Source organism: Callithrix jacchus, chromosome 5, assembly GCF_049354715.1.
Source record: "Callithrix jacchus isolate 240 chromosome 5, calJac240_pri, whole genome shotgun sequence".
Lineage (NCBI taxonomy): Eukaryota > Metazoa > Chordata > Mammalia > Primates > Cebidae > Callithrix > Callithrix jacchus.
In genome coordinates, this window is record NC_133506.1 from 115,611,648 (window position 1) to 115,627,129 (window position 15,482).

Genomic DNA, 15,482 nt, shown 5'->3' on the forward strand with positions numbered 1-15,482 from the left:
AGCAGTTGCCCAAGACAGAGACCTGGCTTCTGTTCGTAGGTCCCTATTACATGTTTCTTTCTAAGAAACTGGATTTGTCAGTCTCTTTCTCTGGCCTCTCAGCTTCTTTGCACTCTGGGGGTAGGTTTCCGTAGACCTGTCCACTGCAGAACAGCCTGATTTTTAAAATATTACTGATTATTATTTTAAATCTTTTTAGGCACTATGTAGACCAAATAAAACATGCCTGTCCGTGGGCTAACCAGGAGCTACTAATCTAGTCCAATCATCCCATTAGAGACCATATGACCTGCCCTGATGGCATCCAGCTATATTTACAGAATCTAGACTAGAATCCATTTCCCCAATCCAGTTCTAAGTGTTCTTTCCACTCCAACTCTCCTCCTTTACCATTTGGTACATCGAAATTATTTGTTACTCTACTCAATAAATTATCTACATCTGGACTGCTTCTTTTAACTCTCCCCAGGGATTGAAGATTTTAACTAAAAATATTAACGAGGGATACAAAAATATGGGAAGAACATATATGGGTGCTTCAAATAAAGTCATCAATGATAATAAGAATAAATCCAGAGAGGCCGGGCATGGTGGCTCACACCTGTAATCCCAGCACTTTGGGAGGCTGAGGCTGGCGGTCACCTGAAGTCAGGAGTTCAAGGCCAGCCTGGTTAAAATGGTGAAACCCCACCTCTACAAAAATAAGCCAGACATGATGGCTGGCTGTAATCCTCCCAGCTACTTGGGAGGCTGGGAGGTTGAGGTGGGAAAATCACTTGAACCCGGGAGTCAGAGGTTGTAGTCAGCCGAGATGGCACCATTGCACTCCAGCCTGGGTGAGAAAGAAACTCCATCTCGGGGGGTAAAAAAAGAATAAATAAACCCAGAGAACTCTTACCTTACTTTTGGATATAATCATGACAATTGCTCAAGTTTTGGAATACTAGCATTCTTCATTTAACAGTAACCCCTAAAAGACGTAAATGCTTATTACAGATTAACACCAAAGCAAATTCTCTAAATACCTACTAATTCATTCATTCAGTCAGTCATCTATTTAGCATGTTTTTACTAAATGTCCACCATGGACCTAGTAACCTTATAAACAAAGGTGGGAGGCATAGGCATGGTAGGGTGGTGGAAGTGGAATGACACACCAGAATTCTGCTAACATAATGGTGACGTTATCCTCTTCATAAATTTAAGGCAACACCAGTGACAAGAAATGTTCAATCTCATCAAAAGATTTATTGCTTGATTAATTGGGGCAGAGCCTCACTTTGTTGCCCAGGATGGAGTACAGTGACACAATCTTGGCCCACTGCAACCTCTGCCTCCCAGGTTCAAGTGATTTTCATGCCTCAGCCTCCCGAGGAGCTGACTTCAAGTGATCTGCCCACCTTGGCCTCCCAAAGTGCTAGGATTACAGGCATGAACCACAGCACCAGGCCCATTAAGGACATCTTAATAATTTTTGTCTTTATATATCTACTTAGATCCAACACTAAGCAACAAAATTCTCCTCTGAGCTAATCAACTATTTTCAATGCTGTCTGCACTCTTTTAATGTCTTTTTTTTTTTGGAGACAGAGTCTTACTGTTGCCCAGGTTGGAGTGCGGTGGTTCAATCTTGGCTCTGCAACCTCTATCTCTCAGGCTTAAGCAATTCTCATGCCTCAGCCTCCCAAGCTGGGATTATGGCACCATGCCCGGGTAAATTCTGTATTTTTAGTAGAGATGGGGTTTTACCATGGTTGATCTCAAATTCCGGCTCGTGTCCACTATTTTTGTTAAACTGGTCATCATAAAGATAATAGACCAGAAGTGGTGGCTCACGACTGAAATCTCAGCACTTTGGGAGGCTAAGGCAGACAGATGGCTTAAGCTCAAGAGTTGGAGACCAGCCGGGCAACATGGTGGCAAGACCCCATCTCTACCACTACAAAAAATTAGCTGGGGGTGGTGCATGCCCATAGTCCCAGCTACTCAGGAGGCTGGAGTGGGAAGACTGCTCAAGCCCATGAGGTTGAGGTTGCACTGAGCTGAAATCATGCCACTCCTGGGTGACAGAGCCGGACCCTGTCTCAAAAAAAAAAAAAAAAGATAATTTACTCAATATCTACTTCTGATTATCTAAATACTGGCAACACAACTCACGTTGGAAACAGTAAATCTGTCCAAGACTTAAATTTAAAAAATTTAAATAGCCAATCGTAACTACTATATACAGTAAGTTCTTGAATAATGTGATGAGGGAAAAAAAGATTCCCAGCTGGGGCCACTATCTGTATAGGAGTCTGCAAGTTCTCCCCATATCTGCATGGGTTTTCTCCCAGTACTCTGGTTTCCTTCCACATCTCAAAGCTGCACACAACAGGTTAACCAGCATGCCTAAGTCCCACTCTGATGCCCTGTAATGAGAGGACATCTTGTCCATAGTTAGTTCCTGCCTTGCATCCGGGGTAGCCAGGATCAGCTCTGGCCACTGCCACCCTGAACTGGAATAAGGAGGCTGGAAAGAATGAATACACATTATTGTAAAATAAAAGTTTGTAAAGCATATGAGAATCATACAAATGCACGATAAATGACGTAGTCCAAAAGTGGTTGGTGAGTCTGCCATATTTATTATTGTGCTGAAACTGCATGGAGGTAGCAGCTGCTTCTGACAATGTTCAAGTTGTAAACATTTATACCTTGACTTAACCCACCACCACTACAACTGCAATCACTCACTGATTCACCAAAAACTGGGTAAGTAATTATCTTTTTAGTCATCTTTCTTAAATGTAAGCATACCTCAAATTTAGCCCAACATTTGGTATCAGAAATGTTTTACATCTTTATTTAGAAATTTAGTTATGGTTTTGTAACCAGAAAAGTGCCACAGGAACCTAACTCTTGTTTATATTAACTAACCTATGGTAAAATGTTTGCTAAATAACATTTCAACTGAAGTCACAGTTTCCAAGAACCCAGTGACAACGTTAAATTAAGACTTACTGTATTTTGAAATAGGACATATTACTGGAATACCTCAACTGTCATACACACACACACACACACACACAAATTTAAAATTCAGCAACACCTTGAAATTTTACCGTTAAAAAAAGGAATACAGGCCAGGTGCAATGGCTCACACCTGCAATCCTGGCACTATGGGAGGCCGAGGCAGGCAGATTACTTGAGGCCAGGGGTTCGAGACCAGCTGGCCAACATGGTGAAGCACCATCTCTACTAAAAATACAAAAATTAGCAAGGCATGGTGGCGCACCCCTGTAATTCCAGCTACTCGGGAGACTGAGGCACAAGAATCGCTTGAACCTGGGAGGCAAAGGCTACAGTGACTGAGATCCCACCACTGCACTCCATCCGGGCAACAGAGCAAAAACAAAACAAAAACCACCGTTCACATTGTAGTCTTTTCTCACTTCTGCCTAATACAGTTTAATTCGGATCATGACAGGCTGTAAGCAAATGTTTTCTTTTTAGCTAAAAGAGTTCAATTCAATGTGTTAAGAATAAACCCCCAAAGAGATAATTTTCAATAAAATAATTCATAACAAAAAAATTATGTCCCTGATAACATACAGTTTAATGTTTCAGCTATATCATGACCACACATTCATTTCCATGCCTTTAAATTTTATTACATATATATTTCCAGGCATGATTCACTATTTATTGCCTACACAAACTTCTAGTAAAAATTTCAATCAATCTTTCACAGCAGCCAGTTAGTAAACATTTCTCTTCTGCTTAGAAGCCTTCAGTTATTTCCAAATGTAAAAAACCTAAACTTTTAACAAGAGTTATAAAAACTATTCAAAACCAAGTTCTTGCCTATCTATCTATATTCCCCCACCCAACAACAAAAAAAGGGACTACAATACTATCTACAAATGGGCAAATTCACTGATTTTCTCCAGCTCTTCCTTCAAGTTGGTGTCTTCTCTCTCCTCTCTCCCTCAGGCTAATTTCTACCAATCCTTTAGGTAACTGTATTTAAGGGCAACTGTGTCTGAGAGGCCTTTTCTGAGTACCCATCTCAGTCTGGGTTACGCACTCCTTTCCAGTGTACACTATACAATTGACCTTTCAACTCGGGGGGCTAGGAGCACTGCTATGGTTTGAATATGGTTTGTTTGGCCCCAACAGACCATTCTTGTGGGAGTGAATTCTCACTCTTAGCTGACTGGAGAACTGGTTAAACAGAGCCTGGCACCCCAGCCATGTGATCTTTGCACATGCTGGCTCCCCTTCTGCCCTCTTCAGACAGGTACCAGCCACCATGCTTATTGCACAGCCTGTGGAAGTGAGCTAAATTTCTTTATAAATTATCCAGCATCAGGTATTCATTTACAACAACTAAAAGAGGTATTGACCCTAACTCCCCAAAAACTTAATTATTAACAGCCTACAATTGACTGGATGCCTTACTGATAACATTAACAGCTGGTTAACACATATTTTGTGTATTATTTGTACTATATACTGTTTTTTGTTTGTTTGTTTGTTTGTTTTTGAGATGGAGTCTCCCTCTGTTGCCCAGGCTGGAGTATAGTGGCGTGGCAGCTCACTCCAACCTCCGCCTCCTGGGTTCAAGTGATTCTCCTCTTCCCTCAGCCTCCAAAGTAGCTGGGATCACAAGCACCCGACACTACATCTGGCTAATTTTTGTATTTTTTTTTTCTTTTTTTTGAGACGGAGTTTCACTCTTGTTACTCAGGCTGGAGTGCAATGGCGCGATCTCGGCTCACCGCTACCTCCGCCTCCTGGGTTCAGGCAATTCTCCCGCCTCAGCCTCCTGAGTAGCTGGGATTACAGGCACGTGCCACCATCCCCAGCTAATTTTTTGTTTTTTTTTTGTTTTTTTTTTTTAGTAGAGACGGGGTTTCACCATGTTGACCAGGATGGTCTCTATCTCTTGACCTCGTGATCCACCTGCCTCGGCCTCCCAAAGTGCTGGGATTATAGGCGTGAGCCACTGCGCCCGGCTAATTTTTGTATTTTTAGTAGAGACAGGGTTTCACCATGTTGGCCAGGCTGGTCTCGAACTGCTGACCTCAAGTGATCCACCTGCCTCAGCCTCCCAAAGTGCTGTGATTATAGGCATAAGCCACCATGCCTGGCTATATACCATATTTTTACAATAAAGCAAGCTAGAAATGTGGATTATAGAATGTGTAGGGAAAAAAATAACTATAAGCTAGAGAAAAAAAATGTGAAAACACATTTACGGTCCAGTATTTATCAATACCCCAAGTTTACATCATCTTTTTTACAAAAGACGCATTGTTTCAAATGCCAGCAACCCCAAGTGCAAATCTCAGTCTATTGTACATTTCAAGCAATTTAACTTCTTGTATTGTCATGACTTTTCTGCTTCTTGGGAGCACTTCCAATGTCACTAGCTGCATTTCCTATGGGTCTCAGGGCATTACTCAAAGTTTATGGTATCGTAGGCCAGGGGCAGTGGCTCACACCTCTAATCCCAGCACTTTGGGAGGCCAAGACCGGTGGATCCCTTAAGGCCAGGAGTTTGAGCCCAGCCTGGACAGCATGACAAAACCCTATCTTGCTGGGCGCGGTGGGGCTCATGCCTGTAATCCCAGCACTTTAGGAAGCCGAGGAGGGTGGATCACAAGGTCAAGAGATTGAGACCATCCTGGTCAACATGGTGAAACCTCATCTCTACTAAAAATACAAAAAATTAGCTGGGCATGGTGGCACGTGCCTGTAATCCCGGCTACTCAGGAGGCTGAGGCAGGAGAACTGCCTGAACCCAGGAGGTGGAGGTTGCAGTGAGCGGAAATCGCGCCACTGCACTCCAGCCTGAGTAACAAGAGTGAAACTCCGTCTCAAAAAAAAAAAAAAAAACCCATCTCTAGTAAAAATACAAACATGAGCCAGACATGGTGGTACTGTAATCCCAGCTACTTGGGAGGCTGAGGCATGAGAACTGCTTGAACCTGGGAGGCAGAGGTTGCAGTGAGCTCAAGGTGCCACCACTGCACTCCAGCCTGGGTGACAGAGCAAGACCGTCTCAAAAACCAACAACAACAAAAAACAAAACAGTAACAACAAAAGTTCATGGTATTGCACTAAACATGATGAAAATACACAAGAACCAAGAGATCATTTTTTATGGTGATACGCAGACACCAACTGCTCATGCAGAGATGATTATCATCACAGGTCATAGGGCATTTTAAGTGGATCTTGGCAACACTTGGCGCTCACCGTAATAGCAACAGGTGTCTACAAAATTATTACCATATTACAGTATGTACTATAGTTAATTTTACACAGTTATTACTTAATAGTCCATCTTGACTTTCTCTCAATCGCTAGTGGCACCATGTACTGTCTGGGTGTGCATACCTTCTGATAAAGTTTAACATTTTATGATTGGATAGTATATATGTTGTGTTAGGAAAATGATAAACTAGTATATATATATATTTTGTGCATTCATGATGTACTACTCTTTCCTTGAATTTTAAAAATATTTTTTCCTGGCAGGGCGAGGTGGCTCATGCCTGTAATCCCAGCTGGGAGGCTGAGGTGGGTGGATCACAAGCTCAGGAGATCAAGACCATCCTGGCCAACAGGGAAACCCTATCTCTACTTAAACTACAAAAGTCAGCTGGACATGGCAGCCCGTTGAGTGTAATCCCAGCTACCTGGGAGGCTGAGGCAGGAGAATAGCTTGAACCTGGGAGGCAGAGGTTGCAGTGAGCCAAGATCATGCCACTGCACCCCAGCCTGGTGACAGAGCTAGATTCCATCTCAACAACAAGAATAAAAATCCCAGAATTCTAACAAATAAACACATAAATTTTTATAAATATTTCTAGGCTATAGTTTGTCTAGTTTATTCAAATTGTTACAAATCTCCAAAAATTTTTACAATATATTTACTGAAAATATGAGTGGACCCACTCAGCTCAAACCCATGTTGTTCAAGGGTCAATTTTACTTTTCCTAATGCTGGTATTTATCATACTCTGTTATGAAAATGCATTTACATTCAATTGGAATAATCTCCATTGGAAAAAAACAAAACCAAGGGCATTACTCCTTCCTATCTGTCACCAGTACTTGATGCCTCTCTAGGACCAAGTGCTACATGTGTACTATCCTCCTGTATCTACCTAAGAGCAATACATTTTTGTTGGATAAATACAAGAATTTTCCCAACTTACTAGTAAGAAATAAAGAGAAAATATTTCATAAAATGAAGCACTGTATGAGCAAAAATGCCAGTTACAAACTTAAGCTGCCTTCTCCCTTTGTAAGAAAATCAAGTCTAATTATATATATAATGATATACACACAAACACATTTTCCTAAAGCAACCAAAGATTTAGAAAATACCTTACTGTAATTTTTAGTGTGATTATGGTATTGCGGTTATGGCTTTTTTTTAGAGACAGAGTCTCACTCTGTTGCCCAGGCTGGACTGTGGTGGCACCGCCTCGGCTTACTGCAACTTCTGCCTCCTGGGTTAAACAGATCCTCCCACCTCAGCCTCCGGAGTAGCTGGGATTACAGGCATGCATCCCTAGCCCAGCTAATTCTTTTGAGACTCTGTCTCAAAAAAAAAAGGGGAGGGGGCGTGGAGAGGAGGTGGAGATGGTGTAAAAAATGCTAACTTTTCTAACTTACTCCATAGTAACCTAATCAGTAACTATGGGGGGGGGAGGAGGTGGAGATGGTGTAAAAAATGCTAACTTTTCTAACTTACTCCATAGTAACCTAATCAGTAACTATGGGGGGGGAGGAGGTGGAGATGGTGTAAAAAATGCTAACTTTTCTAACTTACTGCATAGTAACCTAATAAGTAACTATGAACATTTTGGTGACTCTGAATGAAAACTAGTAAAATACACATTAATAGATGTCATGCATTGTAATTACTATTTTTCACCTTTCAATTTTCACTACCAAATTCTGCACACTTTTTTAAGCAAAAAGAAAAAGTTTACAAGTAAGAACTGTGGAGAGAAGTCTTAGCTGTTTCTCCTTTCCTAAACAACTTTTCCGTGGCAATGACAGTATCTGCCAACTCTCCAAAGAGTTTAGAAAAGAACATTTAGTTCAATTTCCTTCATAAATTATTAAACCTTCATGAAACGGAGGGTAGGCTTGAGTTTGATAAATGGAATCTCATTTCAGATAGCATTAAAATCAGAGTCAACAGTTAAGTAATTTCATCTCCAGGTTAAGATCTAGAATATAAAAACCTTAATTTGGGAGGCTGAGGCGGGCGGATCACAAGGTCAAGAATCTAGACCATCCTGGCCAACATGGTGAAACCCCGTCTCTACCCAAAAATTAGCTGGGCATGCTGGTGTGCGCCTGCAGTACCAGCTACTAGGGAGGCTGAGGCAGGAGAATTGCTTAAACCCAGGAGGCAGAGTTTGCAGTGAGCTGAGATTGTGCCACTGCACTCAAAAACAAAAAACAAACAAAAAAACCTTAATTTGAACTCCAGAATTTCTGTCTTGCTACATAAAAAATAACACAAGTGCCAGATTAAACTTTACTACAATCTTCTAATAATATGGCTACTAGTGCCTTCTCTGGCAAACACTGAAATCAAACCCTAACTGAAAGGTACTCACCCTATGCAGTTAGTTACAATCACATTCTTTCTCATCACTGTGGTTGTTTAGGATTACCCAAGCAACTGCTTAGCTCAAAAAACCAAAACAATAATCTCAAACAATTGCAAATACAAATAAACACGGTGGGAGGGTGTACCAATGAATTCATAAAACAGTATTAAAGCCGATTTGACTTGAGCTGAAAACTTTCTCAGACCCAGAGGTTGCAATCTACAAAGTTGGATATGGCTGTAAAAGCACTAACTCTAGTAAAACACCTTGGTGATGGTTACATACACATCATTACAAATAAACGGCCAATAATTTGCATCGCAGATGCATCCTTTACTTAAAACTGAGCTTCCCAAGTGCTGCTTCCTCACATATCACTTGTCACAAAAAGGAGGAAAAAGTAGAGTATTAGAATCTACTACCAAATTAATAACAATTAAAAGCCCAACACTAATCAGGATGGGTCAGGAAACAGTAGGTCACAAACTTAAGAATACATAGGAGGAGCCATTTTTTAAAATGCAGTCACTGGGACCCTTCCCCAAGACGGACAGAATCAGACTCTCTGGGAAGGGGAATTGAAGGAGTTGAAATACAGAATTCTGCATTTAAAACAAATTCCACACGTCAAATACAGCTATCTAGGGACTACTTTTAATACTAAGGTAAAGTTTCCATTTTGACTGTTAAGTATCTACAGATACCATGGCAACTGTCGTTTTAATAAACGGTTGCTTCCCTATTTATCTCTATTCGAAAGAAAAAACAAGGATCCCATCCAGCTGAAATGGCTTTTTCCATCTAATGCAAGTATGGCCAAGAAAAATTTCCAGATAGAACAGGAATGCAAAAATACGTTAAAATATCAGGCTACAGTGATGGTGAATCCTTTTCAGCATATTGAGTTTGCCCATCCCTGCAGCTATAGCACTAACAACCAACAGCACAATAATATGCAAATAACCCGGAAATGATATCAAGAGCTTCCCCAGCTTCATTACACAATAATTCCACTGATTTAGATGAGACCATGTGCTTTGTTTTTGGTCAACACTACCGACATTCTCCCTGCAGATATGAATCTGAAATGCCAGTAACTGACTTGAAATCCTTCAATCCAAAATAAAGTGCAATCTGCCATTAAGGTATTAAATACTTTATTAAAACACACTGAAAGTTAAAATCAGGAAAAGTACTAAAACTGAAAGCAAAGCAGACTATGGCTGAGAGATGACATAAAACCTAAATTGCTATTCGGAGAGCCTCATCATTGCAGTCATAAGCCCATGACAAACAATGCAATGTAGCAACAAATTACCCCGGGAAAGAAAAGTTTTTTTAAAACGTGTTCAAAACCAAGGGCGCAGAGACACAAGGCTGCTCCAACTGATGAGCAGCGCGATGGAAAGCATATTTCTCTTGAACTCAAAATACACAAATATCCTACTTGCCCATCAGCTGAATTGCCACAATGTTTTGGTTTGTTTTTTAGCTTTGCAAAGCTTAGACTGAAAGGTTAGAGTTAGGTAGTTAATAAAAAAGAAAAAGTTACTTCGCTGTAACAAAGATGTCTACAAAAGAAAGATGGTCAAGATGAGCAGTTCCTTAGTCTCCTATTGTGACAAATGGTGGGTGGGTGGGGGGCCCTGTTAAAAAACCCACCTGTTAAAAACAATGACTTCTAGTCTAAGAATGTTTCACACTACTTTGGAACCAGGTAGCACCCCCAACACAACTTGACCCAAACTTACTCTTTTTTAAGGTACTAAAAGAAGTCATCTAGGACCAACTTGCTTTCCTGCACTGCAAAAAAGAAATTTTACCTTAACCAAAGCCTACGTTTAAAAAGAATAAGAAAATGCATTTCTAAAGAAGCATGCATTACCCGAACTATTCCTTCATATTATGATTTGCAATTATTTTAAAATTAGCATGTTGGATTACAACCGCAAAGTCAAATTAAGTTTCGTATCTATTCTCCAAGTAAGACCTAAAATAAACATTACACTGCATGTTCAAAACTAGATTAAAACACTTGAAATACGCTACAGTATTTGCGGAGAACCAGTTTCACAGGCTTCTGGAAAGCAAGAGAACTACAAAGATTAGTTTCCTCAGTTGCCAAGCCTGTGGGTGAACCTCTAGGTCTCACCTGTGAAACAGGGGTTATAATATAGGGCTAAGAGCATCAAATGAGTTCTACGTGGGAGAAAAAACCTTGACAACTGCCTATATAGGTTACTTACTAGAATACCGTTAACGAACAGTATTTGTAAATCATCACGGTAAACCCTAACAAGTAACTACTACTTTTACATTTCTATTTCCCCGTATAAGCGTCACGCTGAAATTACTGAAATAAAATGCCCCCACGATTTTTACCATGAAACCTGATCAGAAATTTCAGTCTAAATACGACGCTAAACCCAATCTACAGAAGAATGTGCCCTTCTCCCTATTTCATAATGAAGTGAAACCTCGGAGCCGCTAGATTTAATAAGATGCTGCTATCCTTCCTTTCCCGCGTTTCGCCGCCTCACCAAGGTGCTTTTCAATTCTGCCAAGGGCTCCCCCAGACCCTCTTGATAGAACAACAAAACCGAATCACCCCCATCCCCGGGTCCGGACACCATCCTCCCTCCTGGGACCATCCTCCCTCCTGGCTCCCTGGACACCGGGTCAGACGCTCGACCCCGGCGCGGCCCTGGCCCCACATCCCGCCGCGGTCCGGCGGAGCAGAGCCCGCGCCCGCTCCCCTCCCCCACAGAGACCGGGCTCAGGCCCAAGGCCCGCGGGACTTACGCTCTCGTGGTCCCACCGCACGTTGCTGCGTTTCTCGTCCGGGGCGAGGTTTCGGTCCCGGCCCATTAACTCATCCAACAACTGCGCGGCCGAAATCATGGTGCTTCCTTCGGGCGGCTGCTCCCACCAGCCCAGGCACCCGCCAGCTAAAGCACTGGCGACAGCGTCGCCAATCTCCTCAGCCCGCTCTCAGGCCGAAAAGCCTCCTCTATACAGGAGCCGACAAGACAAAATGGCCGCCGCGCGGAAGCCTTCCCAGCATGCCGTGCGGGTGCGGGACACGCCCAGGCCCGGGCGGCGAGGGCGGGCCCGGCTTCCTCCGTCCGGGGGCGGAGCCCGCGGAGGCCAGATCCGGACTCCGCCCTTACCTAGAGGCCGCGCGGCCGGGTTACGGCCAGTCGCGCGCCTCCTACACGCCCGGTTTTCCCGTGCTTCTTCACAGTGGGAAATTGGAGCCTATGTCTTCAAGGCTGGACACCGCTTCAAAATGGAGACAACAGTGTCTTCTTTTTTTTTAAACACGGGGTTTCACCATATTGGTCAGGCTGGTCGTGAACTCCCGACCTCAGGTGATCCGCCTGCCTTGGCCTCCAAAGTGCTTGGATTACAGGCGTGAGCCACCACGCCCGGTCTTCTTTAGTCCACGTGGTGCACATGGTGCCTCATGCAGCCGGGGAAACTGAAGATTCCGGCTTCCAACACCATTTTCCTAGTCCCTGCGCTCGCTGCCTCTTGTACCTGACTTTATCCTCCCACCCTGAGTCTTTTGATTAACAGGATGGGAAATCGAGGCAAGAAGGAACAAGGCTGTTTCTAAAATATGGGGATTCAGTCCTACATTGAATCCCTCCCAGTGGGGAATTTTTTAAAAATATGTCGATCCAAGCCGGGCTTGGTGGCTCACGCCTGCCATCCCAGCACTTTGGGAAACCAACGCAGGCAGATCAGCTGAAGTCTCCCGAACTCCTCTGGAACTCTTGCTCGAGACCAGTCTGGCCAACGTGGTGAAACCCCGTCTCTACTAAAAATACAAAAATTAGCCGGGTGTGATGGTGCTTGCCTGTAATCCCAGCTACTCGGGAGGCTGAGGCAGGAGAATCGCTTGAACCCAGGAGGCAGAGGTTGCAATGAGCCGAGATCATGCCACTGCACTCCAGCGTGGGTGTAAGAGTGACACTCCGTCTCCAAAAAATTAGAGGGGTGGGGGAGAGAGAGAGAAAAAGAAACGTAGATATAGCTGGATAGATCCATTTATTAAACAAATGATATGTGCCAGGCACTGTGCTTGAAGCTAAATTCAGAACCTTTCAAACAGTCTATACTCCCACAGACCTGTGCATTGGTGAGGGAGATAACAGCTGAAGAAATAAAGTCACAAATATATCAACATGCATTGGAATAATGCTCTTGCACAGTTAAGGGTATGGTCTCTAAAACCAGATTGCCTGAGTTCCTAATCCCAGCTCTGCCACTCTGTGCCTTTGTTTCTTTTGCTGTAAAATGGGGTTTACAATAGTCCTCCTGGGCCCCCAGCCATGTTGCTATTGTGAAGATTAAATGAGTTGATACAATGTAAGGCACTACACATTGATAACAACAAGACGAACCCTATTTTTTTTTTTTTTTTTTTTTTGGACTGCCTCTTGCTCTGTCTCCCAGGTTGGAATGCAATGGTACCATCTCGGCTCACTGCAGCCTTGACCTCCTGGGCTCAGGTGATCCTTTCACCTCAACCTCCCCAGTAGCTGGGACTACAGGCGCACACCACCACACCCGGCTAAGTTTTTGTATTTTTGGTAGAGATGGGGTTTTGACATGTTGCCCAGGCTGGTCTTAAACTCCTGAGTTCAAGTAATCCACCCACCTCAACCTCCCAATGTGCTGGGATTACAGGCATGAGCCACTGCACCAGGTCATGGATATAGAGCCTTTTTCAAGATAGGAAATGAGAAGCTGGATATAGTGGCTCACACCATAATCCCAGTACTTTGGGGAGGCAAAGGCAGGAAGATAGCTTGAGCCCAGGAGCTTGAGACCTGCCTGGGCAACATAGCAAGACCCCATTCTCCGCAAAAAGTAAAACAAACAAACAAACATAGGAAATTAGAGTATGTTTAATGTTGGGGATGGATATTCCAGTAGAGAGGTGGAAAATAAAAGAGGGGGATAGTTAATGATTTAAAATCTTAAAAAGGTGAGGGTTAGGCTCCAGGGCATACTTGAAATCATTGGTCTTTGGTAGAAGAAAGGATCTCCACTGAAACAAGAAAGAAGAAAATCAGTTTACGGATTTAGCAGTGAGATGAGGCAGTTCTCAGCTGTTGGTTACAGTTTTCCCAATGAAGCATTTGTTGCAGGTTCTCCACTGTTACTGCAATCAAAACAAACAAACAATAAAACATGAACCACAAACTGGACTGCACACATCATGAACCACAAACAAACATACAACCTGATTGCAAAGTTACAGCTCCTGCCCAGCAGGGGTTCTTAATCTAATTATCTCATTCATTCCACAAACAAAAATGGTACACATGCTCTTTGCCAGGACCTGGGTTACTGCCTGGGAATACAAAGACAGATGTATAAAACCTGGTTCTCCAGGAGCTCCTGATCTATAGGAGACAAAAATGTCACAACTACATATTGGTCTTGAAATGCAAATAGTTGGGCCAGCCATGGTGGCTCACACCTGTAATCCCAGCTCTTTGGGAGGCCAAGGCAGGCGGATCGCTTGAGCCCAGGACTTTGAGACCAGCCTGGGCAACAGAGTGAAACGTTGTGCATTGGCAAGGGAGATAATCGTGTTAGCCAGGATGGTCTCAATCTTCTGACTTCATGATTTGCCTGCCTCGGCCTCCCAAAGTGCTGGGATTGCAGGCGTGAGCTACCACGCCCAGCAAAAAATACAAAAAATCAGTCAGGTGTGGTGGCACATGCCTGGACCCCCAGCTACTCGGGAGGCTGAGGTGGGAGGATCACTTGAGCCAGGAAGTCCAGGCTGCAGTGAGGCATGGTTGCACCACTGCACTCCAGCCTGAGCAATGGAGTGACACCCTATCTCAAAAAGAAAATATTAAATGCCTTTGAATCACAGAGGTGAGAGCTCCTGACCCTGTCATACATCCGGCAAGTCTTACTCTATGACTCTTTTTCCTAGAGTCTGAGGACAAGCCACAGTTCAGTGTGCATTACCATGGCAGATAATGAATTCCTCCATGCATCCTCCATTAATTCAGTGAGCCCCAGTGTGATCTGTATCCGATTCTCTGCTGTGTCTCAGGATTCAGAGGTAAAAAAGCAGTCTTTATTAAAAGATTGAAAAGCCCAGTTTACAGATAATTTTGATGGAGTTGGCTATTTCCTAATGATGGAATGGAAAATGACTTAATCTTACCAGTTTCCAGACCCCATTCCATACCTGTTACTAATAGAAAATGTTGCCTGGCTCAGTGGCTCACGCCTGTAATCCCAACACTTTGGGAGGCCAAGGTGGGCGGATCACAAGGTCAGGAGTTCGAGACCAGCCTGACCAATATGATGAAACCCTGTCTCTACTAAAAATACAAAAATTGGCTGGGCATGGTTGGCAGATACTTGTAGTCCCAGTTACTTGGGAGGCTGAGGCAGGAGAATCATTTGAACCCGGGAGGCAGAGGCTGCAGTGAGCCAAGATTGTGCCATTGCACACCAGCCTGGGTGATGGAGCAAAACTCTGTCTCAAAAAAAAAAAAAAAGTAGGGTAGGCACGGTGGCTCACACCTGTAATCCCAGCACGGGTAGATCATGAAGTCAGGAGATTGAGGCCATCCTCTCTAACATGGTGAAACCCCGTCTCTACTATAAACACAAAAATATTACCCAGGCATAGTGGCACGTGCCTGTATTCCCAGCTACTTGGGATGCTGACGCAGGAGAATCGATTGAACCAGTGAGCCAAGATTGTGCCACTGTACTCCAGCCTGGACGACAGAGCGAGACTCCATCTCAAAAAAAAAAAAAAAAAAAAAAATGTCATGGGCTGAAGTGTGTTCCTGACACCTCTAAACTCAC

General features: G+C 43.4%; 1 protein-coding gene across 12 annotated transcripts in view; it reads right to left on the reverse strand.

The window, feature by feature from the left end:
* LUC7L3 (LUC7 like 3 pre-mRNA splicing factor) overlaps nt 1-11,658 on the reverse strand; it is a 32,241-nt gene extending 20,583 nt beyond the window's left edge. For all 12 annotated transcript variants that reach the window (XM_035301214.3, XM_017972660.4, XM_017972659.4 and 9 more), the window contains exon 1: nt 11,430-11,658. In XM_035301214.3, coding sequence (XP_035157105.1) covers nt 11,430-11,528 — 99 coding nt within the window. In that variant the 5' untranslated portion in view covers nt 11,529-11,658. The remainder of the gene's footprint in view (nt 1-11,429) is intronic.
* Nucleotides 11,659-15,482: the final 3,824 nt, after the last annotated feature.